The sequence below is a fragment of the Colossoma macropomum genome, unplaced genomic scaffold, assembly GCF_904425465.1.
Source record: "Colossoma macropomum unplaced genomic scaffold, Colossoma_macropomum, whole genome shotgun sequence".
Classification (NCBI taxonomy): Eukaryota; Metazoa; Chordata; class Actinopteri; order Characiformes; family Serrasalmidae; genus Colossoma; species Colossoma macropomum.
The window spans coordinates 24888781-24915372 of record NW_023494809.1 but is presented as its reverse complement, the minus strand read 5'-3'; the positions used below and the strand labels follow the sequence as shown (position 1 = coordinate 24915372).

The following is a 26592-nucleotide window of genomic DNA, read 5'->3' as shown; positions in this document are numbered from 1 at the left end:
AGTTTGAATTAATTCGGTAGAATAGTTCATATTAATCTATAGTAGTTACTGAATAAAAGGTTTTAAGATTAATAATTGGATAGTAGGACTAGTAAGACTAGTGTTGAAGAGGTTAAGCAGATTGCATTGTCATGACTGTATTGTTATGCTGATGTCGTGTTTATGGGTTTGTGTCTTTTTAAACTGATGGTGATGTGTTTCCTCTCTCGTAGGACTGCACTGTCTACGAGACGGAGAATAAGATCCTGCATGTGGTAAGCTCTGTCCTCTACTGCTGCTCTTCTCTCCATCAGCCCTAATGCTCGGTCTCATGTTCTCTTATTCATCACTGACCAGAGATCTTCAGATCCAGCCCTTGAATCTAGACCAGTTTCTAGTCCTGGATTTTGTCATTACTGGAAGTCAACTGAACTGTTGATAGACTGATTGGGTACTTTGTGTCACACCTACCAGCGGTTACAGTATCCAGGACCTGAAAATGGATTTGAGGTACAGATTTGAAGATCTCTGTCTCAGCTGAGGTCTAAACTGCTGTTCAGAGTCTATGTTTTTAGTGATATAAAAATAAGTTAGTGTCAGATAGAGTATGGTGCAAAATTAATTTACTTAATTTCTGGTCAAAACAGAAGATATGTAACCCAAAATTACACAGAATCCTCAAGAACTAAAAATTATATAAGATGTTTCTGTATTTATTGTGTCCACTCTTTACCTTTATTACAGCTTTCGTACTTTTCAGCAGACTCATTTTCAGTTTTTCAAAGACATTTGCAGGAGTATTTGCACACCTCCAAAGTTCAGTCTTAGAAGCTGGTTTAGCATTTTCTGCTTTTGCACATGTGTAAAATTGTTCTAATATGCGAGTCCAGTGCAGCTTAACAGATTTTAGTTCATTTGCTGGAAGCTGTAAATAAAAAGAAGAAAACTGAAAAATAAAGAAAGCTGTATGACATGAGAATTGTCACAAAATTAATATCGAGAATACCTCGCTTGAAAGGTGATGAATGAATTTCGAGGCAGATAATAGGCCCTTTTCACAAAAAACGGAAGTGCATAATCGCTGGGTAAAACAAGTTCCGCTATTGCCTTTCGTACAGTTACTAACCTCAGAAATACAGGCATTCATATGACTTCAGCCACCACAGAAAGGTGTCTCACTTTATCTTTGTTATAGTTGCCAAGATTGAAATTCGAAGATGTGTCCAGAACTGTTAGAGAACCAAACACACAACAATGCAGGAGTCCAAACTAAATAAAGGATATGAATGATTTGTGGAAAAACTCCTTCACAGCTATCAGAGAACAACGTCAGCTAAATTAACATCTACAGCGTGATAAATCAATGGACAGGTGAAAATACTATAACCAAAATGCTAGATAAGCCATATGAGCTGGATGTTGAAACAGCTTGCTAACAATAAACTAGTTAAAGTGGCAAAAAGTAAGTGTAACGTTAACTTGTTAGTCAGCAGCAGTGAAATACTGACACAGAGGTTCTTTAGCTCTCTATGACAAAGTTTATTCCTTTAATAACTGAACAAACTCGTTTTCCTCTGCTCATCTTCAGCTGACAAACCTTTGAAACTGAAATACAGCTGTTTTCGCTTCAAGCTCTAATACTTGAGTGAGCTGTACACGCTCAACTCGTCATTGCTGCTATTGTAATTGCTGTAGCGGAAGCAGCATCATCCTGCAATGGCTACTGCCAGAAGAAAAACTGCAGAAATGTGCAAAGGGCCTATTGGGTAATCCAATTATTTTGTGTTCTTAATTGTAATTATTCATGATTAATTATATAATTTGACAACCATTTAATGTACATTGATACAAGTCCTTCTTTAGGGTCAAACAAGACAAATGATAATTAACCATAATTGACGGTTAATGAATCACGATTAATCACATTATTTTGTGTAGTTAAACATAATTAATTGCGACTCCATTTGTGATTTTTTCCGTTTAAAAAGCTGTGTTTTTTGTTATAGTTATATGAGCAGATAAACTTTATGACAGTGTAGGTGTGACTCAATTCAGTAATTCGGTAACAGTCTGGTAGTGTATGAGCTTCCCTCTTACAGTGACTGTGGTTCAGTTCATGCTCTTATCTGTGACTGTAATGCAGTGCTGGGTTATATGAGCCTCAGTCAGACAGACTGAAATAGGAATAGTGATTTCAACACGAGCCGTTTCTGTGCAGGAAGTAATATAATCTAAAGATTTCGCTTCAGTCTCTGGCACAGAGTCTCCGCCGTCTTCACTGCCAGCACTACACACATACAGGCATTAACACAGCTAACAACAGTCCCCCCCACACACACTCACACACACTCACACACACACTGTTATTGCCTTGTGTGTGTGTGTGTGTGTGTCTCAGGTTGAGCCGGCGCTGCTGGGCTGGGCACAGCTGTCATTCTCCCCGAAACCCGCCGCTATAAATACCTCCACACCCTCCGCGCCCGCCAGCACCGGCTTTTATATCCCACCACACACACTCACACGCCTACCTCTCCTTAGTGACTGTGTGAGGCAAAAAACACACACACACACATATACACACACACACACACTCACAAACATATAAACACACAACACTGGATGAAAAACGAAAAAGAGAGTGAGAGAGAGCAACAAGGGATAATGAGAGAGAGAGAGAAAGAGAGAGAGAGAAGTGAAGGGGAAAAAAGCAATGAACGAAAAGCAATAAGAAGAGACAGAGGAAGGGAAGGCAATAGGGAGAGGTAGAAAGAGAGACAGAAAGGCAGGAAAAGAAAGCAAGAAAGGGTGCCAGGGAAAGTGTAGAATTGGAGAAAGAGTGAGAAAAAGAGAGCTAAAAGGAAGGGAAAGGGAGAGAGAGAGAGAGAAAGAGAGATAGGCAGGGAAAGCAAAAGAGAGAGAGAGAGCAAAATAGAGAGAAAACTGAGGGAAAGGGGGAGATAGAGTAAGAGAAAAAAGAATGAGAGACAGAAACAGAGACTTGAGGAGAAAAGCAGAGGAAAGAGAGAAAAGGAAGGGAAGTGAGGGAGAGAGAATGAGAGAGGACACTATAAAGAGAGAGATAAAGAAAAGAAGGAAAGCAATAGAGAGACTAAGGGAGAGAGGCAAGGGGAGAGGGAGAGAATGAGAGTAAAAAAGAGAGAGGGGGGAGAGAGAGAGAGAGAGAAAGAGTTAGAGAGAGAGAGAGGGTGAGATAGAGAGCAAGGGAGTAAAGAATAAAAGAAAGAGAGAGAGGCAAGAAGAGAAGAGAGAAAGAAAGAGTCGGAGAGAGAGAGAGGGAGAGAGAGAGAGAGGAGAGAGCGAGAGCTGTTTACAGAGACGGAGATTATAAGACTTACAGGCCCAAAACAGAAACAGCAAACTGAGCCAAATGAATAGGAGGAACTGGAGGGAAAAGAGGAGCGAAAGCTGACAGGATGTCAGAAAGAGGGAAGGAGCGAGTGAAGACGAGAGAGAGAGATGAAAATGTAAACATGCGGAGAGAGCTGGAGAGCAAAAAACACTACAGGAAAGACAGAGAGACTGACAGGCACGAAGGGTCGGATCAGGAAAAAGAGCGCGAGAGAGAGGCAAATAGCATCAGGAGGAAAGAAGGAGGGGACGGAAAAGGGAGAGAAGCAGGGGGTTTGTAAACAGAGGAGGAAGCGAGACTTGTCGCTGTTTCTCTGAGGAGAGGCAGTGCAGTGTTTAGCTGCTTGCGGTGATGCTGAAACCACTTGACTGAGAGAGCTGGCTGCAGTACAGCACCTCCTCTCTCTCCCAGTCTGAGAACACGGGCAGGAACCATTACCAAACGATCACACAACCTCAATACAGCCACCTCAAACCTCCCTCCCCAGCAACAAAACCCCTTTCTGTAAAAAATGAGAGGTCAGATCAACTGAGAATGATGTAGTATCTGATTACATAGCCTTTCTTGAGTTGACTCAACTTGAGGACACCAGAGTTCACCCAACTCAAACTTCATAGCTGGGTCAAAAATTCTCCCAGCCACTGTTTCTAGGTCTGCATCTCAGTTAGATAAACCAAACGGAATTTGCATTTATTTACTCAGTTTCCCCACTAGCTGGCGCTCCTTCTATCACACAGTCCCATCTAGCAAATTTTTTTCTTGGGTTTCTGGATATGGACAGCTTTGGCCTTGCTGGGATTCAAACTCACAACCTCCTGATGTTGGGATGCATTATTAGACAGCTGCACCACATGAGACGATGCCATGCAACATGTCTAGCTCATTTTATTTACCTAACAGAGATGCAGAACTAAAAAATTAAGAGAATTTTTGACTCAGTTAAGAAGTTTATGTTGTGTGAACTCTGGTGTCCTCAAGTTGAGTCAACTCAAGAAAAACCATGTAATCAGTTACTATATCATTTTGAGTTGTGCTGACCTCTCATTTTTAACAGTACTCGGACGTCCTTTCTCCTGACCAGTATTAGGCCTTGGTTCTCAACCGGTTCCCATGTGAACACTTACCTATAGCTTTAGGCACTACAAATGCTTAACCTTCAATATCAATACTCTGATAAACCACCTGTTTACTGCAGGTATGGGAGCCCTAAAGTAGCACAGATACGCTGCCTGTTTAAAGAGTGGGGACACCCTTAATCACCACCATGGTAACAAAACCTTTTTACAGTTCTAGACAGTTTGGACAAAGCAATAAACTTTGAGAGGCCATATATTACTTTGCTTTTATGTCAGTTGAAAGGATAGCTTACCAAAAAATTAAACACACACAAAATGGTATGGTACAAAAAGTATGTGGACATCTCATTCCAAAACCATGGGCATTAACATGGAGTTGGCCCTCCTTTGCGGCTATAAGAGTCTCCACTCTTTTGGGGAGGCTTTCTAGAAGATTTAGAGTGTGTCTATGAGAATCTCAAACACTCGACAGCCCCTCTCTGTGAGTTTGAGGCGTCTACCACTTGGTGGCTGAGCTGTTGTTGCTCATAGGGTTGTTGGTAGTTGATTGGCCAAGAACTTCGCTTTATAGTTTTGTAGTGGAACAAAAAGCCTAAATAGAAAACTATGAGTGAAATATGATGTTTTTCCACATCTGGGCTGGGGGGTTCGGTACGATACAGTTACAAATCGTGATCACACTTCTTGTGGTCATTTCCAGTGCCAAGTGACCCTGCACCATACCTGAGTACCTGTGCTGCTTTTGGTTACCCTTCTCACTGGGGAGCCAAGCCTGTCGAACCTGAACGTACAAGTGGAGGTTGTAATGGTGCAAACGCAATAGTCACAGAATCATCATGCGAGTCACTGTAGCCACATGACCACCACTCCAGCTAGCCAGAATCACTGTCTGTGACTCTCTTATAAAAACAGCAAAGGGAAAATCTGAACTTGAAGCTCCTCCACTGTTAACATTACATTTGCATATGAAATCACATGACAACACAAGCGAAAGAAAACTCCACCTACTGGTTTTATAATGCGATGGGAAATGGAGACAAGTACTCGACCAGGGCACGGATAGTTCTGGGTTTGAATTTGGATTTGTAACTGTGATGTCCCTGTTGCATTCTGGAAAAATGCCAATAGACTATCATTACTTTATAGCTATATAACCCTTGTAGCTCCAGTTGCTAATTAAAGAAGCAAATGTTTTGAAGGTGAATTCCACTAATTTTTCAAAGATTCTGCTTAATTCAATCATTAAAGTGTTAATGAAGACATTCAGAGTGGTTTGATGTAAAACGCTCCATTATAGAGAGATTTATAAAGTCAGAATTGTGGTGATAGAAACCACATCCAAAGCATTTAATGCATCTAAAAGCTCCCTCACAGAACATGAAATGGGTATGAAATGGTTATGAATAAAAGCTGCTCTGTTGGTGGTAACCTGTATTCTGTGTGTGTGTGTGTGTGTGTGTGTGTGTGTGTTGCAGTGTAAGACCTTATCAGGAGTGTGTGACCACATCATCTCTCTATCGTCGGACCCTCTGGTCTCTCAGTCAGCTCATCTGGAGGTGGTTCAACTGGCCAACATCAAACCTACTGAGGGACTGGTAAGATCACACACACACACACACACACACACACACAACACAAACACACACACATTTCAGTCACAGCATGACTCTAGTAGTCTATGTGAGAGTATGTCTATATCTGCACGTGTGTGTGTGTGTGTGTGTGTGTGTGTGTGTGTGTGTGTGTGTGTGTGTGTGTGTGTGTGCTGGGTAAAGCAGATTTTTCCTCCCCGCTGCTGTGGAGGCTCAGTGTGTGGGTGAGATAGTGCTAAAAACGAGATTAGGCTAAAATCAGATAAAAGTGCTCCACTCTTGGTGGATTTTACCCCTGCTACTGTGTGTGTGTGTGTGTGTGTGTGTGTGTGTGTGTGTGTGTGCGTGTGCGCATGCGTGCACAAGACTCATTACAGTGTCCCTCTTGCTCACACAGCTCTGCCTCCAATCAGCTCTCATCAAGCCCCTCTGCTCTAATAAACCTGCTCTCTATTAGCAGCACTAAAGCTGTGATTCAACTTTACGTGGTTGAAATAACAATGCCGACCCACTTCCCTCTCCATTCATCCTGAATTATAAATCACTCAGTCACTGTATGAGGGAGTGTGACTTTGAGAAATTGTCTCTTTTATTCACACATACATACTCTTTGGATATTTTTGGGTGGTGGGCCACTCTCACCTAGCAGTGACACAGACAGGTGTAAAAGCCCCAGGAACAAAGCTATGTTGCCGGTGCCACACATACTACCTTATTAGTGTCACTACTGTGCTGAGAATGGACTACCACCAAAATAATGTCTGGTCTACAGTGATTCTGTGGTCAGAAACTGACCAGTGATGTGGAAGGTGGCTGACAAATTGAGCATGATGGACTAGTCTGTAATTGAACGCTTATGTAGTTTCTAATAAAGTAGCCGGTGAGTGGAAGTGCAAGGTAGGTGTTTCTATTAAAGTGGCCAGTGAGTGGAAGTGCAAGGTAGGTGTTTCTATTAAAGTGGCCAGTGAGAGGAAGTATAACATAGGTGTTTCTAATAAAGTTGACAGTGAGAGGAAGTATAAGATAGGTGTTTCTAATAAAGTGACCAGTTAGTGGAAGTACAATGTAGGAGTTTCTAATAAAGTGGCCAGTGAGTAGAAGTGCAAGGTAGGTGTTTCTATTAAAGTGGCCAGTGAGAGGAAGTATAAGATAGGTGTTTCTAATAAAGTGGGCAGTGAGAGGAAGTATAAGATAGGTGTTTCTAATAAAGTGGGCAGTGAGAGGAAGTACAATGTAGGAGTTTCTAATAAAGTGGGCAGTGAGAGGAAGTACAATGTAGGAGTTTCTAATAAAGTGGCCAGTGAGTAGAAGTGCAAGGTAGGTGTTTCTAATAAGGTGGACAGAGAGAGGAAATACAAGATAAGTGTTTCTATTAACGTGGCCGGTGAGAGGAAATACAAGGTGTTTTAAATAAAGTGGACAGTGAGAGGAAGTATAAGATAGGTGTTTCTAATAAAGTAGCCAGTCAGTTGAAGTACAATGTAGGAGTTTCTAATAAAGTGGCCAGTGAGTGGAAGTGCAAGGTAGGTGTTTCTATTAAAGTGGCTAGTGAGCGGAAGTACAAAGTGTTTCAAATAAAGTGGACAGTGAGAGGAAGTACAAGATAGGTGTTTCTAATAAAGTGGCCAGTCAGTGGAAGTACAATGTAGGAGTTTCTAATAAAATGGCCAGTGAGTGGAAAAGCAACATGGATGTTTCTTATAATTTGGAAGAGAGAAAATTATTTGGCTGGTATGTTTTTCAAAATGTATTTATGCGTATTACTCTGTTATTTTTTGCAGGGCATGTACATCAAATCCACATATGACGGCCTTCACGTAATTACGGGGACCACTGAGGGAGTAAGAGTCTGCCTATATTCTTACAAATGTGTGTGTGTGTGTGTGTGTGTGTGTGTGTGTGTGTGTATGTGTTCATGTAAGTGTGTGTGAGTGTAAGTTTTAAATGCAGTGTCTCTAAATGTTCTTTGACATTGCTAGGTCCCCCAGGGCGTATACAACTTGAAACACCTGCTCTTACATTTTGCTTAATTATTTCTCACTCATAATTTAAATATGCATAGAAATTCTGTTGAAAGTGCAGATTCTAAACTTGCAATTGATACCATAATTGTGATTGTAAGTAGATTAGGAGATATTTTACTAAGATTTGAATTTGATGAAAAGTTATTGTTGTGTGTGTTTCAGCCATGCTTTTGTTATTTCCTGACATCAAAACAAAGAAAAAAGACAGAAATGCAGATTCAAATCTAGATGATCTTGAGTCACTTATTGTGAGTTAGTTGCAGTCTAGTCTTGAGTCTTGGGATGTGAGTCAAAGTTGAGTCTAAAAGTGTGAGTTTGAGTCGTGAGTGTGAGTTTGAGTCGAGTGTCGAATCTCTGAGGTGCGATTCAGAGTCTCTGGGGTGTGTGTCTGAGTCGAGTCTTGAATCTCTGCAGTGCGAGTTTGAGTCCAAGTCCCAGATGTGTGTATTCAGAGTCCAAGTCCCAGATGTGAGTATGAGTGGAGTATCTGATTTGCTAGTCCGAGTCGGGTATTAAGTCTGTAGGCTACGAATCCGAGTCTCAGGGGTGTGAGTCTGAGTCGAGTATCAAGGCTCTACGGTGCGAGTTTGAGTTCATGTCTCGAGTCCCTGGTATGTAAATTAGTATCTATATGACAAGAATATCAAATCTCTGCGTTGTGATTCAGAGTCAAGTATCAAATCTCTGGTTTGTGAGTCTGAGTCGAATACCACATCTCAGAGTTATGAGTCTGAGTAGAATATCAAAACTCTGAGTTGCGAGTCTGAGTTGAGTATCAAGTCTCTGGGTTGCAGGCCGAGTCTCAGGGATGTGAGTCAGAGTAGAGTCTCTAGTCTCTAGGGTGTGAGTCTGAGTCGAGTATCAAGTCTCCGGGATGTGAGTCAGATTAGAGTCTCTAGTCCCTGGAATGTGAGTCAGAGTAGAGTCTCTAGTCTCTGGGGTGTGAGTCTGAGTCGAGTATCAAGTCTCAAGGCTATGAGTCAAAACCCAGTATCAAGTCTTAGGGGTGTGTGTCTGAATCGGACATCAGATCTCAGGGGTGTGAGCCTGAGTTGAGTGTCAAGTCTCGGGGTGTGAGTCTGAATTGAGTCTCAAATCTCTGGGGTGCGAGTTTGAGTCGAGAATCGAGTCTCAGGGGTGTGAGTGTGTCAAGATTCTGAGGTATTTCTCTGGTATGTGTGTCTGAGTCTCTGTGGAGTCGAGTCTTGAATCTTTAAAATGCAGGTTCGAGTCAAGTCTCAAATATCTGACGTGAAACAGTTGGTTAGTCTGTAGTTTTTATAGCAAGTATGCTATAATAGCTAATCCAGCGTAAGATTTATTAGGTTTTAAAGGAATGTGATCTGTGACTTTTTGGAAAACTTGATATCGATTCTAAATTTTAATCAACTGTTTCAAGTTTTGTCTCTTTACTATAAAAATACATTTACTGCATGTAGTGCTTAGTTTAATCAGTCAGACTGAAGGTTTTATTATAATTAAAGACTTGTTATTTAAAGCCATATCAACCCTGCAGGACATCAGTATTGCAGTAACGACAACACATGACCTAGCAAAGTTTCATCAGGCTGAAAATTCACAATTTTTAAGTCTTCAGTCTGAGTCGAGAGACGAGTCATTTAAGAGCGAATCCGAGTCAACTCGCAAGTCAGTCAAATCCCCATCTCTTACCGCTTACATGACTAATCATATAATTGCATAATTACATTTAAATAGTTTGGCGAAATGTCATTCTTTTATCACAATGCTAATCCTTTCATCTATGAGGGAGAGAGAGAGAGAGAGGGAGAGCAAGTGAGCTGGAGAGAGATGACAAGATACAATGTCCCACTACACCAAGAAAAAAACATGAAACAAAAGGGACGTGTGTGGGACAGGACCAACACAAGCCCTGACTAATTGAGATTATGTTAGTGTAACTGAGATGTGATGGCTTTGATGTTTGCCTGTTAGACGCAGAGGGATTTAGAAGGAGAGTCAGAGAGAGATGGAGGGATAAGGGAGAGGAAGAAGGGATGTTTGCACAGATGTGCAGAAGCATCCGTGGGCGACCACAGTCCCTCATCTGCATTAACACTTGATTAGAACTAATTCCTATTTCTCTCTTTATTGCTCTATTTTTCGTTTAGATTTTGTGTACAGTGGAGTTTATCTTTCAGTTATGTTAGTGAGAGTATTTTACCTTTTGCTTTCATGATATATTGAGGCTTTTTAAAGCCGAACGATAAAAATCAAAACTTTACTGAACAATAACAAATAATAATCTTTCAAAGATTCCAAGACACTTGACCTAGGAAACCTTTACAACCTTTTTTTTTGCTAGATCAATACAAATGTTGTTTTGTTCCAGCCAGTCTGTAAAGCATCTTACAGCCCATTTTGTTTGACAAATATTCGGTTCATTTCTGGCTAATTACAGGTTTTTTTATGTGTTCTTCTGTCACAGCTGCTGACTGAAAAGCTGCTCAGTGGTGATGACAGTTTGGGAATTTAGTGTTGTCTCATCTTTAGAGTCTGACCAAATCAGCTGTCGGTCAAATGTGATCTTAATCATTTTCTGTTTGTGGCAAAGTAAGAAGTAAAAACGTTCAAATGGCGTGAGCATCTTCTACAGCTGTCAAAGTCGTTGCTTAGCAACAGCGGAGTGATACAGTGTTTGTGAAAAAAACGTGATGTTATGGCGAAATAACAGCACAGTTAGAGCGCTTCTCAACTAATCAGCTTGCGTGGCCGGAACTAACTGTTGTATAATACAAAGTTATCGAGCAGTTTACGATCACTGTGATCTACAACTACATATCCAAACAATATATCAGAGTAGGGAAACACGCTTTCCGGACATTAGGAATAACATGCCTTCTAATAATGCAGAATGACTGACCAGTGAGCAGAGCAGAGCAGGCGAGGAAAGCAAAAGAGTGTTTTTTGCTGCACTCTTAGTTAGCCATGTTTTTCTCTTGAACCTCTCTGGATTGAAGGAGCAGTTTTTGTTTTTTCCAGACTGAATGATGTTGAAATCCTCTGGCTGGGGTGTCCCAAACATTTAATCCCTAATTTCTGCTCCAAAAGCAGGAACCAAATTTAACGTTTATTACATTTTCGAGTCGACTCATTATATTGCCTTGCTGTTATGAGTGGCTACAACAACTGATGAGGAACAATGGCAAGCTGCATAGCAATGCCCACACTCTAAACAACGCTTACTGAACATCTGGACGTATGTAAATGTAAAAATTTTTTTTTGTTGAAAGCATGTTGAACATTGTCATATGTAATAAACGCGCAACAATGTTAATTATGAAGAAAAAATATATTAGTTGCCATAGTAAATAATTGATGTCATGCAGTGCTCTACGGCGACATTTGGTGGGGCCAGGCCCCGCTGGCCCCTAATGTAGAGACACCCCTAAAGAAACCATTTCAGAAAGCCTGCTGTTGTCTATATGGTAAGGAAAGTGCACATTTTAATGCACAACTACTATATATTTGCTGAATTTAACATATTCGGGAAAAACTAAAATAAAATATGGCCTGTGCAAAAGATATGGCTCTTTTTATATTTTGTTTTTTCAGCAAATAAATCGAAATTATGCACTATAATTTTAGAAAGATGCCATGTCTCTGTAGATGATGTGTTAACTTATTTTCACTTAGAAAATCAACAAGATGTCAAGTTTGGACAGAATTCACATGCGTGCGAAACAGAGTCCAATATCCAAAAAAAGGTCAAACATTATGTGGCAAATAATGCATATATAATCATATGCAAAAGTTTAGTTTGGTCAAATCCTGTTTTGTTGATGTTCTAAGTGAAAATAAGTGAACACATCCTCTACAGAGAACACACTTCTGCACATTTTAATGCACAACTACTATTTATTTGCTGAATTTAACATATTGGGGAAAAATATAATATAATAGTTATGGCTCATTTTATACTTTGTTTTTCAGCAATAAATCGAAATTGTGCACTATAAGAGGACGTGTTATCTTATTTTATTTAGAAAATCAACAAAACGTCATTTGACCAGGAAGTATCCAAGCTTTTGCATACAACTGTAAATGGGGGTCATTATCTTCATGGAAACTGACATCTTATCACCGATGATTCATTACAAAAGTACATTTTAATTGTTGACTTTTTAAAAGTCTAGTTTTGTTGAATAATTGTGACAATCCTACAGGACCCACTAAATAAATATGCCATGTTAGCCAATTGGCTAATTTTTTAAACAGTGACTGTATGAGGTAACTGTCTTATTCTTCCTCTCTTTTTCTCTGTCTCTCTTTCTTCCTCTCTTTTTCTCTGTCTCTCTTTCTTCCTCTCTTTGTCTCAGTCTCCAGCTGACCGTTGTAAAAAGATCCATGCTGGTGATGAAGTCATCCAGGTGAACCATCAGACAGTGGTGAGGCTCCATAGTTTATTCTCCTGCCTCATTCTCTCCATCCGTCCTTCCATCTGTTGCACTCTTCACCACCCAGTGCGTCTTCATAGTCACTGGCAGAAAGTAGCAGTCAGTCCTATCTTGTGCGGATGCATGCTTTTCAACGGCCAATCAGGAACAGCAGATATACATATCTAATATCCATTAGCGCCTGATTTTGTGTGGAAGTGAGGGAGTATAAGGGAGTATATTTATTAGAGAGGAACACTCAGGGCCCTTCTAGGCTTTCACAGAAGTCTTAATGATATATGACAACTAAAAATACATTTCATTTTTTTTTTTCAAGTTTTGGCTGGAAACAAAAAGGTTAAAATTTTGAAACAGCCAATGGAGAACTGTTCAGTCAGAATGGAGATACAGTCAAGTCACCTCTCCCATTGGTTAGGCCTTTAGGATCTAGATTGAAGGCCTAATTTGTCTGAATAACCACTAACTTAATTAGTAACTGACAGTTTGATTAACCACTTCCATTTTGATTTACAATAGGTGGGGGCGGGACCAATTTAAAAAATCACTCTAGGCCTTCTGAAAGTACTAGATATAAGTCTAGCCAGATTTTAGTCAGTTGTTAGAAATGGAAAAGGTAGAGAAAAACTGCAACAATTTTTAGACGCCGTCTTTTTCAGACGTCCATGCTTATTTCTACATGACAACAGCCTGGCCTACCTGCAGTTCAGAACTGCCTACCATTGAAAATGTTTTTCTTAATAAGCTCAAAATACATCAACAAAGGCCTTATACAGTTGCACAGCTCAAGACAAAATTGATCAATCAGTCTCTTCAGTCTTAGTTATATTAAATTATTAGTGTTGTCAAAAGGAAAGGTGATGTGACGCAAAAGTAAACATGCTCCTGTCCCAGCCTTTTTGGAATGTGTTACAGGCATCATGTTTGGAATGAGCATATATTTACAAAAAACTGTGAAGTTCATAAGGTAAACTATTAAATATTGTGTTCTCAATTTATTAGGACAAACAGAATTTACTAATTGTACAGGTGAGCTGTAGTTATAATATAGTGCATTCTATACCTGTGTATTTTTAAATGAGAGCTTATTGTACTTTCATATGATTTAACCCCTAAAACTGCCAGCTTATTATACAGTTGTAAATCTTGCATTATTCAGTATCTGCTGTAAATTATTGAGGAGCTTCTATGGAGCCAATGAGTAAGTTATGTAGTTATGAGAGTGAGGAATTGAATTGTGGGCTGCATACAGGCCCTCAGGGTTTAAGAGGTTAAGGGATTGTAATCATGGGAAGTTAGCTGTAAGCTGCAGTGTGGAGAGAGTTTTGAGCTGTATCACTGACGTATATGTGACTATGGAGACCGTAATGTGTGTGTGTGTGTGTGTGTGTGTGTGTGTGTGTTCACAGAGGTGCTTTCTTTATCTGTGAGCAGCATTGTTGGGGTGAGGGGGTGGGATTGCTTTGACGTAACAAGGGGTTGGCTGAGTTGTGTGTATATAAGAGGGCGGTAAATGACATCAAAGTTGGCCATTCCATTTGAAGGGTCAGTGTTCTTTGCTTAATACGAGGTGATGAATAATTTTGAGTCATATCCTGGACGTTGAGTGTCCTTGGGGCTTTGCATTGTTTTGAAAGGCAGGGTTAGAGGTGTAATTTCGCAATGCGATATGCATTGAGGTTTTTGTGTAATACATAGTTGAAAAAGAAACAGCAATATTCATATTGCTTTTATTTTTTGGTTATAGTCCAATTACAAAATCAAGACACTCACAAACGGTGGTCCTTTAGATGGGAGAAGTTTGGTGCCCGGTGATGCCATAGCCATCCATAATGAGGAGGCCAAGAGAGCATAATTGGCCTCATTCTCTCTGGGTTGATAGAATGACCCTCACTCTGCCTCCATCACTCACCACGATGCTAGCCACCATGGGCTAGAGCTTCAGGAATCAGGCCTGAAATTTTGGTCCGAATTCAAATAGAACCCAAAAAGTTTTGTTTCTTTGCCTGATCCCACCCAAACCACATCATCAAGTTTTGAGTCTGAAACCATAAAATAAATTCATTCCAGAACTAACCTGCACTAGCCCATCATCACTAAGGCACCACGTAAAAGCATGATATTTTCAGTGGTAGCTCAGACTAAATGACTGTGTGGCCCTGCCCCGGGGCCAACAGTAGATCACAGACAAATAAAATAAAAAATAATCTAATATAACACAATATAATAAAATAGTGAGCTGTCCAAAACTGAGTTTAAATCCAGCTTTAATTAATTAAATAGCAAGCAATGCTTTTGAACAACTTCCCAAAGTTTTTTTTAGTCTGGATAAACTTTCCATAATGTCCTGTTTGCTGTGAGTTGCTGATATAGCAGTATGTTTGCCTTCGCCCTGTTAATCCTAAAGCTCTATATCTTTACATAGAATATGTTACATATAATATACTGAACATATACACTGTTAGAAATAAAGGTTCTGTGCAGGTACATTTTTCATTCTAATGGTACAGACAATGTAAATGTTCCCTCAAAGGTACAACAGTGGCTTTAAGGTCCAGTTGTGAACCTTCAATAAGTTTTTTTTCCCAGTGGAAAATATATAATTTTACCTTTTCATAACCCAATGTTTTGAAACAGAACAATAAAATAAAAAGCCTGGACACAAGACAGGGTGTGTGGAGTCAGTACAGCTTAGGAAATATCATTTCAGTGGATTATGGTACAGTTATGTTCCCTGACTAAAGGTACTGAGATGTACCCTTAAAGGTACTACCCCAGTGACAGGAGGGGCACTGCCCCAGTGACCGTTCCGTTCTGTTTTTTCTGAGAGTGTAACATAAAAAATACTCTACAAACAAATTAAATGCCTTTTGGCTGCACTAAACTGTACGTCCCTGGATCAGTTTGCTGTTTGTATCTAATTTCTTACAAGCCTCTGTGATCTTAGCAGTGAATTCTGTCAACAATACAACCTCATTCCTGTGTGCTAGATTAAAAATGTTTTAATGTTTTAAGGCAATGAAATTAGAGAGGTTATGTGTATATATCTGGGCAGGGCATTACATGCTTATAAGCTTAAGCTTACAAAAACTTACAAAACCAATATTATTACAATAAATACAGTAAGTAGTTATTTTATGTATTAACCATTTCCAAACCTCTCCTCATGGCAGCCCAGTGCTAAATGTCATTGTCATTCAGTACCTTGTTTGGCTAATCAGTGCTTCTTTATGCTAAATCAGGTGTACTGTTAATGGAACTTACACTCACGTGATGCCTCTGGAGATCCAGATGTCCACACTTCGGTCTTCTAAGTAGCTTACAAGAAATTCTTGTTAGTTTTTGCTCTATTTATGTATGTTTGAATTTATTATAATGAGATGGTGTTTTTATTGCCAAAAGCACACTTTTTGCCAAGATAAAGAATTTGAAAATTTTGGAAAGACGCAGTGGCACTTCATGCATCTCAGTGGATGCTCATGCTAGCCTATTCTACGTAGGCATTGTTCCGATATTATTCTGATATATCAGATATTACAAATATGTCAGTATTTATGTGAGCTTGTTTGAAGTCACAAATATATTTTTTGTATTTCATCCACGATGCATATTGTGTCACAACCCCCACAATATAAACATTAATCTGTGTATCCTAATCACCCCTAATCACCCCGCCGGTCACCCTTCACTACTCGCTGTTTGGTTTTCATCTGTCCAAATGATACACTGTTAGAACGGTGCGAGTGTTTTGTTTGTCACCTGTGGCCTTTTTTAATTCATTCTTTCAGCTTTCAGTCCGCAAATGTTTGTTTATCTCCGCCCGTGGCCGCTCTGTCACTGCAGCTAAGTGGCGCCGTGCTCTTTTCCTGATGAAAGATCAACAAGACTGGAGCCTCATTAATCCTAAATTAATTAGCACATTGTCATCTCCATTATTGGGAAAAGCACAGCTAATGTGTGATAAGGGACTCATGTTTGGAATCACAACAAAAAAATCCTTTAGCAATAAATAAACAAAAGCCTCAACGCAGCGAATACAGTAATCCTTTAACGAGGCACAAACACACCTTACCAGGAACAATTACCCAAGGAAAACAGCTCGGTGGAATCGCTCAGAGCCACTGAAATGATGGAGCTTTTGCTATACACATCTTTTATAGTGTTTCTCTATAGTGGCCATTATGGGTGGGCGATATGGCAAAAATATAACATCACGATACTTTTGAGTATCACAATATTTCACACAGGAGGAAACAGGAGGAAAAATATAGCTGGTTATAAAAATAAATCAATTGCTACTTTTTATTATCCAGTTTATGTAATTGATACATACTGGTTGTTGTTGTTGTTGTTGTTTACAAACTCCCTATAATTGATCTATCCATGTTCTGCCCACAGATACATTCTTCTGTAGCAACTGTTGAACAAGTTTTGTAGAACAAACAATCTTTATTTACATTCTTAAAAAGCATGGTTCTTCAAGGGTTCTTTAGTAAAGACAGTAGAACCATGAACACTAATAGAACCATTTCAGGCTTTGCCTGGTGAAATGGTTCTTCAGACTGATGGCGAATGTGTTGTTTATGTTTCTATATAGCACCAGAAACGGTTGATATCGTAGCAGAACCTTTTTTGGTGCTGTATAGAACCGTTTTCAAAAAGGTTCTATATACAACCACATACAACACATTCTCCATCAATCTGGAGAATCATTTTACCATGCAAAGAGCCATTAAAGCATGCAGATGGTTCTTTGAGTGTTCATGGCTCTATATAGAACCATTATCTTTACTAAAGAATCTTTGAAGAACCACCTTTTTTGAAGTGTAGAAGTGCTATATAATGATGATTTTGCAGTTTATAATGGGCTTCTGAGCTGGACTGTGTTGTTTTAGCTCATCAAAACTAGGAACATTAGCGCTGAATCTGTCATCATGGTAACGTTCACTCAGTTACATGACAGTAAACTACATCTGTGACCTTTTGCTCATACATAAAACACATATCAGATACATACATACAAACACAAACATCAGATCTAGACCTGTGACTTTTCTCTCATACACAAAATATGTATCATTTGAAACAAACACACTTTAAATGTACATATTTTGGCTACAGTTTAAGTTGATCAAGTTTGGAAACCTGATTAGGTTGATATGGAATTTTTGGTTTGTAAAGCTTTTCCAACTCTCTGCAAGTATGAAAGTTAAGCATTGGGGGCAGAGCATGGATAAATCAGTTGATCTAAACCTCACAGTATTGTACAAATGTCAGAAGCCGCCTTTTTATTTATTTAATTTCCAGTGAAAATGGTAAGTACAAGTACATACAAGAACAAGATATTAATTTTTTTAGGAGATATTTCTGAGGAGATTAGACATAATAATACACTTGCATAAGAACGAGGAAAGTCAATGGAAAGCAAGTGAAAAAAAGCAGGAGTTTCCAAAACTGAAGTTCAAAAACGATTGAAAGTTACAGAGACAGTGACTCCTAACAACCAGCTGGAAGACCTGGTAGACACCAAAACTGTCCCCATCAGATAAACAGCACTTAAAGCTTCCGTCTTTGAGAGAGAGGAGAAAATCAAACTGCTTCAGATCTGAAAACATCCACAGGTGTTTCTGTCCATCCTTCCACTGTGAGAAGACGACTCAGCGCTATGAGTCTATAAGGATGTGTAGCTGTCAGGAAGAACCTCACTGAGCAAATTTTTAAACCAAGAAAGAAGCTGCTGGTCTTCTCAGAACGATGGACTGACCACTCCAGAGTCCAAACTTCAACATCACTGAGTGAGTTTGGAATTACTTGGATTGTCAGAAGCAAAAAGTGCAACCAATGTCTAGGACTGAACTTTGAAGGTGTGGAAAAACATCTCTACAGCTTTCTTTGACAAACTGAAAGTGAGTCTCCTGAAAAGAATGGAAGCTGTAACAAAGGTAAAGAGTGGAGAATATTGGTGTTATATTCAGTTGCTGTGTAATTTTCTGTTATATATATATATTGTGCTTTTTTCCTGATAGTGTAAAATTAATAGTTTATGCTTAATGACTGTTTAGCTGGTGTTTGACTTTTGCACAATACTGTAGAAGAACTGATGATACTCAGGATCGATTTAAGTACATTGTGATATAATTTTTCAGAATAGCAACCCACCCCTATTGGTCGTCACAGGGATTGGATGTCAGAAGAAAGCCCAGATGTCTGGGTCCAGCCCATCTCAGTGTGTCTTTTTGTGCTGCAAGCTGTCGTCATGATTGCATGTCTCTGTGAGCTCTGGGGGAAAAACTTGATGTGTAATTGTGGGTGTCTGTGTCTTTCTTGCCATAGTCAATATGGTTTCAGTGAGGGGGGGTGTTTGAGTTTGTTCAGGTTGTCATTGATATTTTTGCTAGATCTGTTTGATAAGTAAATTGAGCAGAGACGGTTTGATTGTAGCCTGTAAAACATGCCTGAAGTGTGATGATAGTATGTGTGGATGCATGGAGCCCTCTTTCTTTCAGAATTGTGGCCACATTGATTTCTCTGCCATCTCTCAGAGTTTTAATAAGGACTTGATAAATAATCAATGATCTGCTAGATGAGCCTCAAGCAATATCAGCCGCAAGTGCTTTCACCACTGTAGCTTTTCTTTGTGGTCAGTGTGGGTCAGTTTTACTAAAGCAAATGGCACATAGTTATCACATGCAGTTTCAGCTTTGGTATCTGAACAATTGACTGTCCAGCCTGTTGTTCTGTAATCAGGTTGGACAAGCTTTACAGAACATTGGCAAAAATCCCATTCAACATACTTGATTCTCCCCAGTTTAGTCGTCTCCAATTCTACCCACTAGTTAGGACTCCCCCAGTCACATGATACTACCAACGCTAGGAGGGCGAAGGCTAGCACAGGCTTCCTCCGAGACCTGCGAAGCCAGACACCGCATCTTTTCGAACTGCTGCTCATGCAACGTCATTGGACAGCCGAACGCACTTGGAGGAAAGCGCCAACCACCAGATCTGTTACTAGCAGATGCTTGCGCTGAATAGCGTCACGCTGACTGATGGGGGGGCCATTCTACCCACCCAGAGAGCAAGGCCAATTGTGCTCTCTTGGACTCCTGGCCACGGACGGCTGTAGCATCACCAGAGATCGAACTTGCGATCTCCTGATGATAGGGCCAACCTCTTAGATGGTTGCGCCACTCGGGTGCTTAACTTAATTGGAAATGAATGCAGTTTTAATATTAATTTTGTGTCATAATTTATGTAGTTTTTGGCACATAATCAAAGTTCTTAGTGATAAATATCTGGTTGATGAGCTAACCTGAACGTAAGGACACGCCCTTATGGAAACTGATCAATGCCAGGCCAGTGCTGATTCATTTACATGCAAAATGTTTTGTTGATTTTCTAAGTGAAAATAAGTGAAAACGTCCTCTAGAGAACAAACTGCTGCACATTTTAATGCACAATTAATGTGACTTTGCTTCAAGCAGCACTATGTAAGATTTGGGGATTTGGAGACCTCTCTGGTGGAAGTGTGTAATTGTGCGCAATGTGCAGACGAACATTTTGTAACATGGGTTGTGCTTTGGACACCCACAAGCGGATGAATCTGACTTTGTGAGTGCGTTGAAAGAGCATTCAAAGAAAACATCTGAAGGACGTGTCTTCTGGGGATGTGAGTGAGTTATCTACTATTGTCATCATATCTTCATCAGTGTAATGCTGATTTTGAATAGAGACCTAGGCATCAAGTCAGGCCTTCTTTTTGAGCCTGTGGATGAAGTAAATACATAAAGACGTATGATGTGGTCCAAAATCTCATGCCAAATCTGTTCTGGTACCTCTGACTAAATTATTATTTCACGCTTTTCGGCACCACTCGCAGCGGTGCGCGCTACTTTAACATGTTCTTTTTCTACATACTTTCAGTTTTAGTAGCTTTAATTTATCATATTGGGGAAAAATATAAAGCATAACATGTGCCTGTGCAGACGGCATCACCTGAGCATTCAGCTAGTTCAAAGTAGAGCACTGTAAATCTCAGAGTAGTATAGATGCATCATCTAATGTCTTTTTGAAATATTGGTCAAATCTAAACATCTGTCCACTGCCGATCTTTTTATTTGAAGCTAACATCGTAGTCTTACTCGAAGTGGTTTACCAACACTTTCCTGCCATGTACACTGACTTTGCATGGAAAATAAAAAGCACTGAGTTGTTGCCTGAAGCTATATCAATTAGGTCAAGCTACCTATTAAACAAATAGGCAAAGTAACTCAATACGGGGTAGATTCCCTTTGATTTCTTGAAATATTGAAGTTTTGTGTGTAAATTTGCAGACAACCTTTTTACAGAAAGAAAAGGACAGTATTGTTCCACCCAGCACTGATGGCTTCAAACAGTGGCTTCACGCATTGCTGAGCTAGTTTGTGCTTAATGTGAAACCAAATATTCTCTATAGAGTTTAAATCTGGACTATGACCAGGCCAAAACCATCAGTAAAAACCATTATATTTTGGGGCTTGGCCCATTTTTGTTTTTGCCAAGAAGTGTAGATACTTGTTGTAGCTGAAGAACAACCTTTCAGATGCATACAAAATTAATCACATTCAAAATGAATTACACATTCTGACTTTGAGTATATTGACTAAAAAGGAGTTATGTTTTAGTTTGGCTGCCCCTGGTTAAATGTCATGTCATGTTTTGTGAAAATAAGTTAACACATCCTATACAGAGACCAAACTTCTGCACATTTTAATGCACAATTGCTGTTTATTTGCTGAATATAACATATTTGGGGGGGAAAAAAAACATAACATGCCTTGTGCAAAAGTCTTGGCATGTTTTAGATTTTGTTTTATTTTTTTTCCAACATGTTAAACTCAGCAAATAAGTAGAAATTCTGCACTGACATTTGCAGAAAAATGCCATATACAACTACATATAAGGACATAATATTTCAAGTATCTGAAAAAATACAACATTCATCAACTTCCATCAATATTATGATAGCACACTTGCTCCACATACACCAACTAACAAACTAGCTGCTGGCACATGGCCATGCATTATACTTCGGTCCCCCAAGACAGTAAGTTTGACAGTAAGTTTGGGTGCCCATGGTCTAGATTTCTGTTGAAAACTAACCTTGGGAGCCACAACATTTCATGTCTAGTATTGAAGTAATATTTCACCATCTTGACTGTGTGTCTCAGTATGTGCTAATGTCCTAGTGTTGGCATAAAAACATTATATAAACAAAAATACATTTACATTTCTCTGCTTTAAGCTTTAGCTGTGGCTGCTTTTCTCGCATCTCTGGCAGGAAACATTTCCGCAGAAGTAGAACAGTTTCTTGTAAAATGTCTCTCAATGTTTTTTCGAGGCTGAAGTTGCTTTTCATTCGCCAGGTTCTTATGTAAATTGTCCTGTTCCACCTTAAATGGTGCCTGAAGACGTAGCTAACTATGCAACTGTTGCACCATTTAAGGTGGAATGGGAAAATTCGAACAAGACGCTGGTGAGCGAGAAACTGACTTTAGCTTCATGACTTTTTAGTGTTTGACAGTTTCTCGTTGCAGATTAAACATATCAGGAAACCAGCTGGCGTGATTAAAAATGCAAATAATTTGTCTCCAAATTATCGATGCTTGTCTTAAATCTTTCTCTTTGCCATTTCGTTAGCTACTAGCTAGATGGGACTGTTGTCGGCGTTGCTATGGTGACCAGCAGTCTGTGCGCTGACCTTCAAGGTTAAAGGGTGATTCAGCAGTTCTGCATTAACTCCAGCATTTAAGACAATTTGCTGTTGAAAAGCTTTATTTTACTGCAAAGGAGTATTATTTTATTTTTATTTTTTATTCTAATTCTGCTGTGGAGCTGCAACAGGGCAGTGAAAGAGACGCATTTGGCTCTGGAGCCGCATGTTGCTGACCGCTGGTCTAGACTGTGCATGGCTGACTACTGAGGAGTAGCAGTATTGACTAATTTTTATTGAATATAATTTTTGTGGAGCATAGATGTGTCAGTTAGTATGTACACACTGCTTCTACACAGGTTTAGGGCATTTTTCACATCTGAAAGGCTTTATTAAGCAAAACGAGGCCCCATTTGTGAGTGCATGTCTTTGAATGCCGCTTTCGGTCCATCTCTCTATATTCACTAGTGCTGAATATAAAGAGGCAGAGAGTGTGTATTCTGTTGTCCAGTAGATGACATTTTGGTGTTGTGCGTGTATGTGTGTCCCATGTTGACCCTGTGTTTGTCACTGTAGGTGGGCTGGCAGTTGAAAAACTTGGTAAACTCTCTGCGCGGTGACCCTGGAGGGGTGACGCTGACGCTGAAAAAGCGTCCCCAGAGCACGCTCACCTCCGCCCCGGCCCTGCTAAAGAACATGAGGTGGAAGCCCCTGGCCCTGCAGGTATGAAGTTCTCCCCCCATGAGCCGTGCGCCATCCCGGGCTGCCTCTGCCTCTTGCCTTCCTCTCTGTCCCACCCCAACCAACCAGGGCCCCTTAGTGCTAGACATGTTAAAACTCCCCTCTCCTCTGACTCCATTTCCCATACTGCTTTGCTACTCCTGCACCTGCTTGCTCTTACGCTGTGCTCATTATTGCACCAGAACCAGCACGTTTTATGACTTCTGAGTAGGAAATATTCACTTGAATGACCCTCCAACTGGTAATTCCCACTCGGAAAGTAATTCGCTTTCCAAGCTTCTTTGAGTTATAATTTTGAGACATGAATTCATATAGTAGTGCAAAGTAAGAACAAGAAATAATGGTATTTTAATAAGACTTTTGGCATGTTTTATTCACAGTTTATCAAATATTTACAGTGATTACATTGCATACTTGTCCATACCAGTTACCATAGCATATATTATATGACCAAATGTATGTGGACACCTGACCATCACACCTATGTGAGCTTGTTGGACATCACATTCCAAAACCATGGGCATTAATATGGAGTTGCCCTCTGCCTTTGCAGCTATAACAGCCTCCACTGTCCTGGGAAAGCTTTCCACAGAATTTTGGAGTGTGGAAATTTGTTCCCATTCAGTCAAAGAACATTTGGGAGGTCATGGATTTCACAGGGGGGACAGTCATGCTGGAACAGGAAAGGGTCTTCCCTAACAACAAAGTTGGAAGCATATAATTGTCTAAAATATCTTTGTATATTGTAACATCACCCTTCACTGGAACCCTGAAAACAGCCCCAGCCCATTATCCCTCTTCCACCAAACTTTATTGTTGGCACTATGCATTCCGGCAGGTAGCGTTCTCCTCACGTCCACCAAGCCCAGATTTGTCCATCCTGTGCTGTCTATGTGTTTGTGTGTATTTGTAACAGAAAGCAGACTGGCCTTAATCTGCTTTGGCTGTTGATTGGAGGATTTAAGATTTAATTTAGCCTGTTCGGTTCCAGACCCAAGGCCTTAAACTCTGATCTACTCACTCTATCCTTATCTCATCCATGAAATAGCTTCCGGGGGTCGCTCCCTGACAGCTTTGTGTGTGCGCGTGCGTATATGTGCATGGACGTTCATGTGCTCGTTTACAGACTTGGCTTCAGCAGGTATACAGTTCAAGGTGTCCATACATAATATAAGCTCCACAATGGTCCAATCCCATTTCTTATTTTTACCCCAACCCTTGTTTTCGAGTGTCAACTTGCCCCTTGGAACAGAGTTACAAGGGGTAGTGGTTGAAATCTTCCCTACGAAATGGGACCCTCGAATAAAAAAGAACATCATTAACAGGCTACTAGCGGTGCTCTGTAGGCGACCCTGCCAGTCTGTAGTGACAGCAGAGGAGGGTAAAGTTCAGCGACCTCACTGCTGGGCTTTAGTTACATTTAGGGCGTCATATGCTTTTAAAGAGGGGGATGCGATTAATTATTTATTATCACCCACCGCTCATTAATTTCAGACATGAGCGTCTGAAAAACCTCAGTTTGGAGGGAAATGTAGCCCTAACACTTCACCCTACCCCTCTATCTCAACAAATATCGGGACACTCTACCCCTAGGTGTGAAACGTGCAAAACAGAGGGCTAAGGGCCTAGTGGTAGGGGAAAGGGGTGAAATAGGATTGGGCCAATAGGTGAAGGGAAGCCTTCACATCGGTATTAAATAAAGCATGGTCCATACTTCTAAATGCACTTGAATTTATTAAGCCAAGTAAAATTGCCACCATTTCAGCCTAGCAGACTTGCATCAGAGCAAAAGATTAAAATCAGTGTATGCCACATTCAGAGGTGTGGTTTGTGCTGTACCTTATACTAATAGGAGTTCTTAATTATGACTTAAGGAGTTTTTGGGGTCAAGCACCACAGCCATTATTTGGCTTCTTCACTGATTGCATATCAAGTTTTGTTGGCTACTTGAAGGTGTTCTTAGATTTATGTTTTCACTGTGTAGACCGTCAGTTATGGACACTGCTATACTCAGCTATTAAAGATGCTGGACAGGCTACAGTGCCATCATCGGGCCGGCAGCAGGAAAAGAAAGAAGAGAGGAACATTTGATATAAAATCGATTCTGTCTAATGCTTATTATCATAAAACACCTGCATGTAATCTTATATTTAATGCCTACATTTTTCTAAAGGACAGACAGTGTCTGCTGTAAGGCTGTCATGAGTAATTGCATAAACTTAAGCACTCAGTTGACCCTTTAAGGGTGAGGCAAAAACATTTTTTGCTGTTTAATCTGCTCTTCTGTGTTAAACAACATGGTGTCTCAGTGCTGCTGTTGCATCTATTTAATATTTGGAAAGTATGATTTAACAAAGCTTAAAAAATCTTAGAATTGAATTCAGATAGTCTCAAACTACCCTTTGAACAAGGAAATACATGGCTGGGAACATGTCACACCAGTCAGCTGAGCTCTGAAAGAGCTAGCACGCTCACACAGTGCATCCAAAAACTGTACATCTTTTATAAAGTAACAGAAAACAAGGCAGCACACAGAAAGCTCTGATTCTACATGCTGATATGGCCAATGTGGACATGCATGTGTCGAATCTGGGGGCAGTTTTAAGTGAGTTACAGGGAGCAAAGTGTCAAATTGCACTGCCAGCAACATGTTTGGTTTTGTAGGATTTTATATATATATATATATATATTATATATATATATATATATATATATATACATCATATGCTTTATATTATATATATATATATATATTATATATATATATATATATATATATATATGAGTAGTCTCTGTCCTACAAAAACCTTGGGCCAAATTCATGAAAACTTTCTTAAGAAAAAACTTTGAAAGTTTCTAAGCTAAACACTAAGAAGTTCGTAAGAATGTTCTTAAATGCAGTTCTCGATAAAAAGAAGTTGTTCTCAGATATTCTCTTAAGAAAATGATCAAGATTATCTAAGGTGGACAAAACACACATTTAAGATGATTTCCTTTCTTAAGACACTTTCGGCCCCTGGTGTTTTTAATTTTTGCATAATTTGAAAACTTTACCATCTCTCTGCATTGTGTTAAAATCTCATGATGAACAGACCCATAGAAAGGGTGTTTTACACAAACTTCCATTACAAGTTAATAGTGTTTTTCCTTCTCCTCTCAAGTTATTGTTTTGGATATACAAGGTTTTGTTCTGACACCAACAACATATATGGACCATTCTACTGAACTAGCTTAAACTGCTGTCCTACAGTTTAAAACTAAACTAAAAACACTTAAAAAACAAGTGCTAACTAAGGGCAAACTAAGGGCATTAATTGAGATAGTAATAAGCTAAATATATAAAAAATCATAATTTAAAGGGTTCTTTCTATTATGAGGTGTCTGTCTCAGACCCCAACCCCTAAATTTACACTTGTGAAAATAACACTTCCAATTTTTGATATTTTTCAAAGATCTTGTTTATTTCTTTTAAAGCGGTGTTCATCCTGAGTTTCATTTTTAAATAAAACTCTTAGTCCATGGGCGGAGGCTTATTTTAGCCACTCCCCTGCATTTTAGAGCAGGAAGTAAGACTGCATCTCTGTCCCTCATGGCCACATGATGAGCAGTTAGACTCATTGTTTTGAACTAAATGCGGACCCAAAGTCTGAAAATTAGTGTGGAACATTAAGAATTGTCACCACTGAAACACATATTTTCAGCAATTAAGT

At 39.7% G+C, this 26592-nt stretch overlaps 1 protein-coding gene across 2 annotated transcripts in view; it reads left to right on the top strand.

Moving 5' to 3' along the window:
• Positions 1–26592, top strand: part of cnksr2a (connector enhancer of kinase suppressor of Ras 2a) — a 185633-nt gene that overhangs the window by 92053 nt on the left and 66988 nt on the right. The window contains exons 5-10 of one of the 2 annotated variants that reach the window (XM_036558734.1): positions 213–254; positions 5901–6020; positions 7799–7858; positions 12379–12447; positions 22718–22864; positions 24021–24023. In XM_036558734.1, coding sequence (XP_036414627.1) covers positions 213–254; positions 5901–6020; positions 7799–7858; positions 12379–12447; positions 22718–22864; positions 24021–24023 — 441 coding nt within the window. The remainder of the gene's footprint in view (positions 1–212; positions 255–5900; positions 6021–7798; positions 7859–12378; positions 12448–22717; positions 22865–24020; positions 24024–26592) is intronic. The other variant, XM_036558735.1, reaches the window with a different exon arrangement.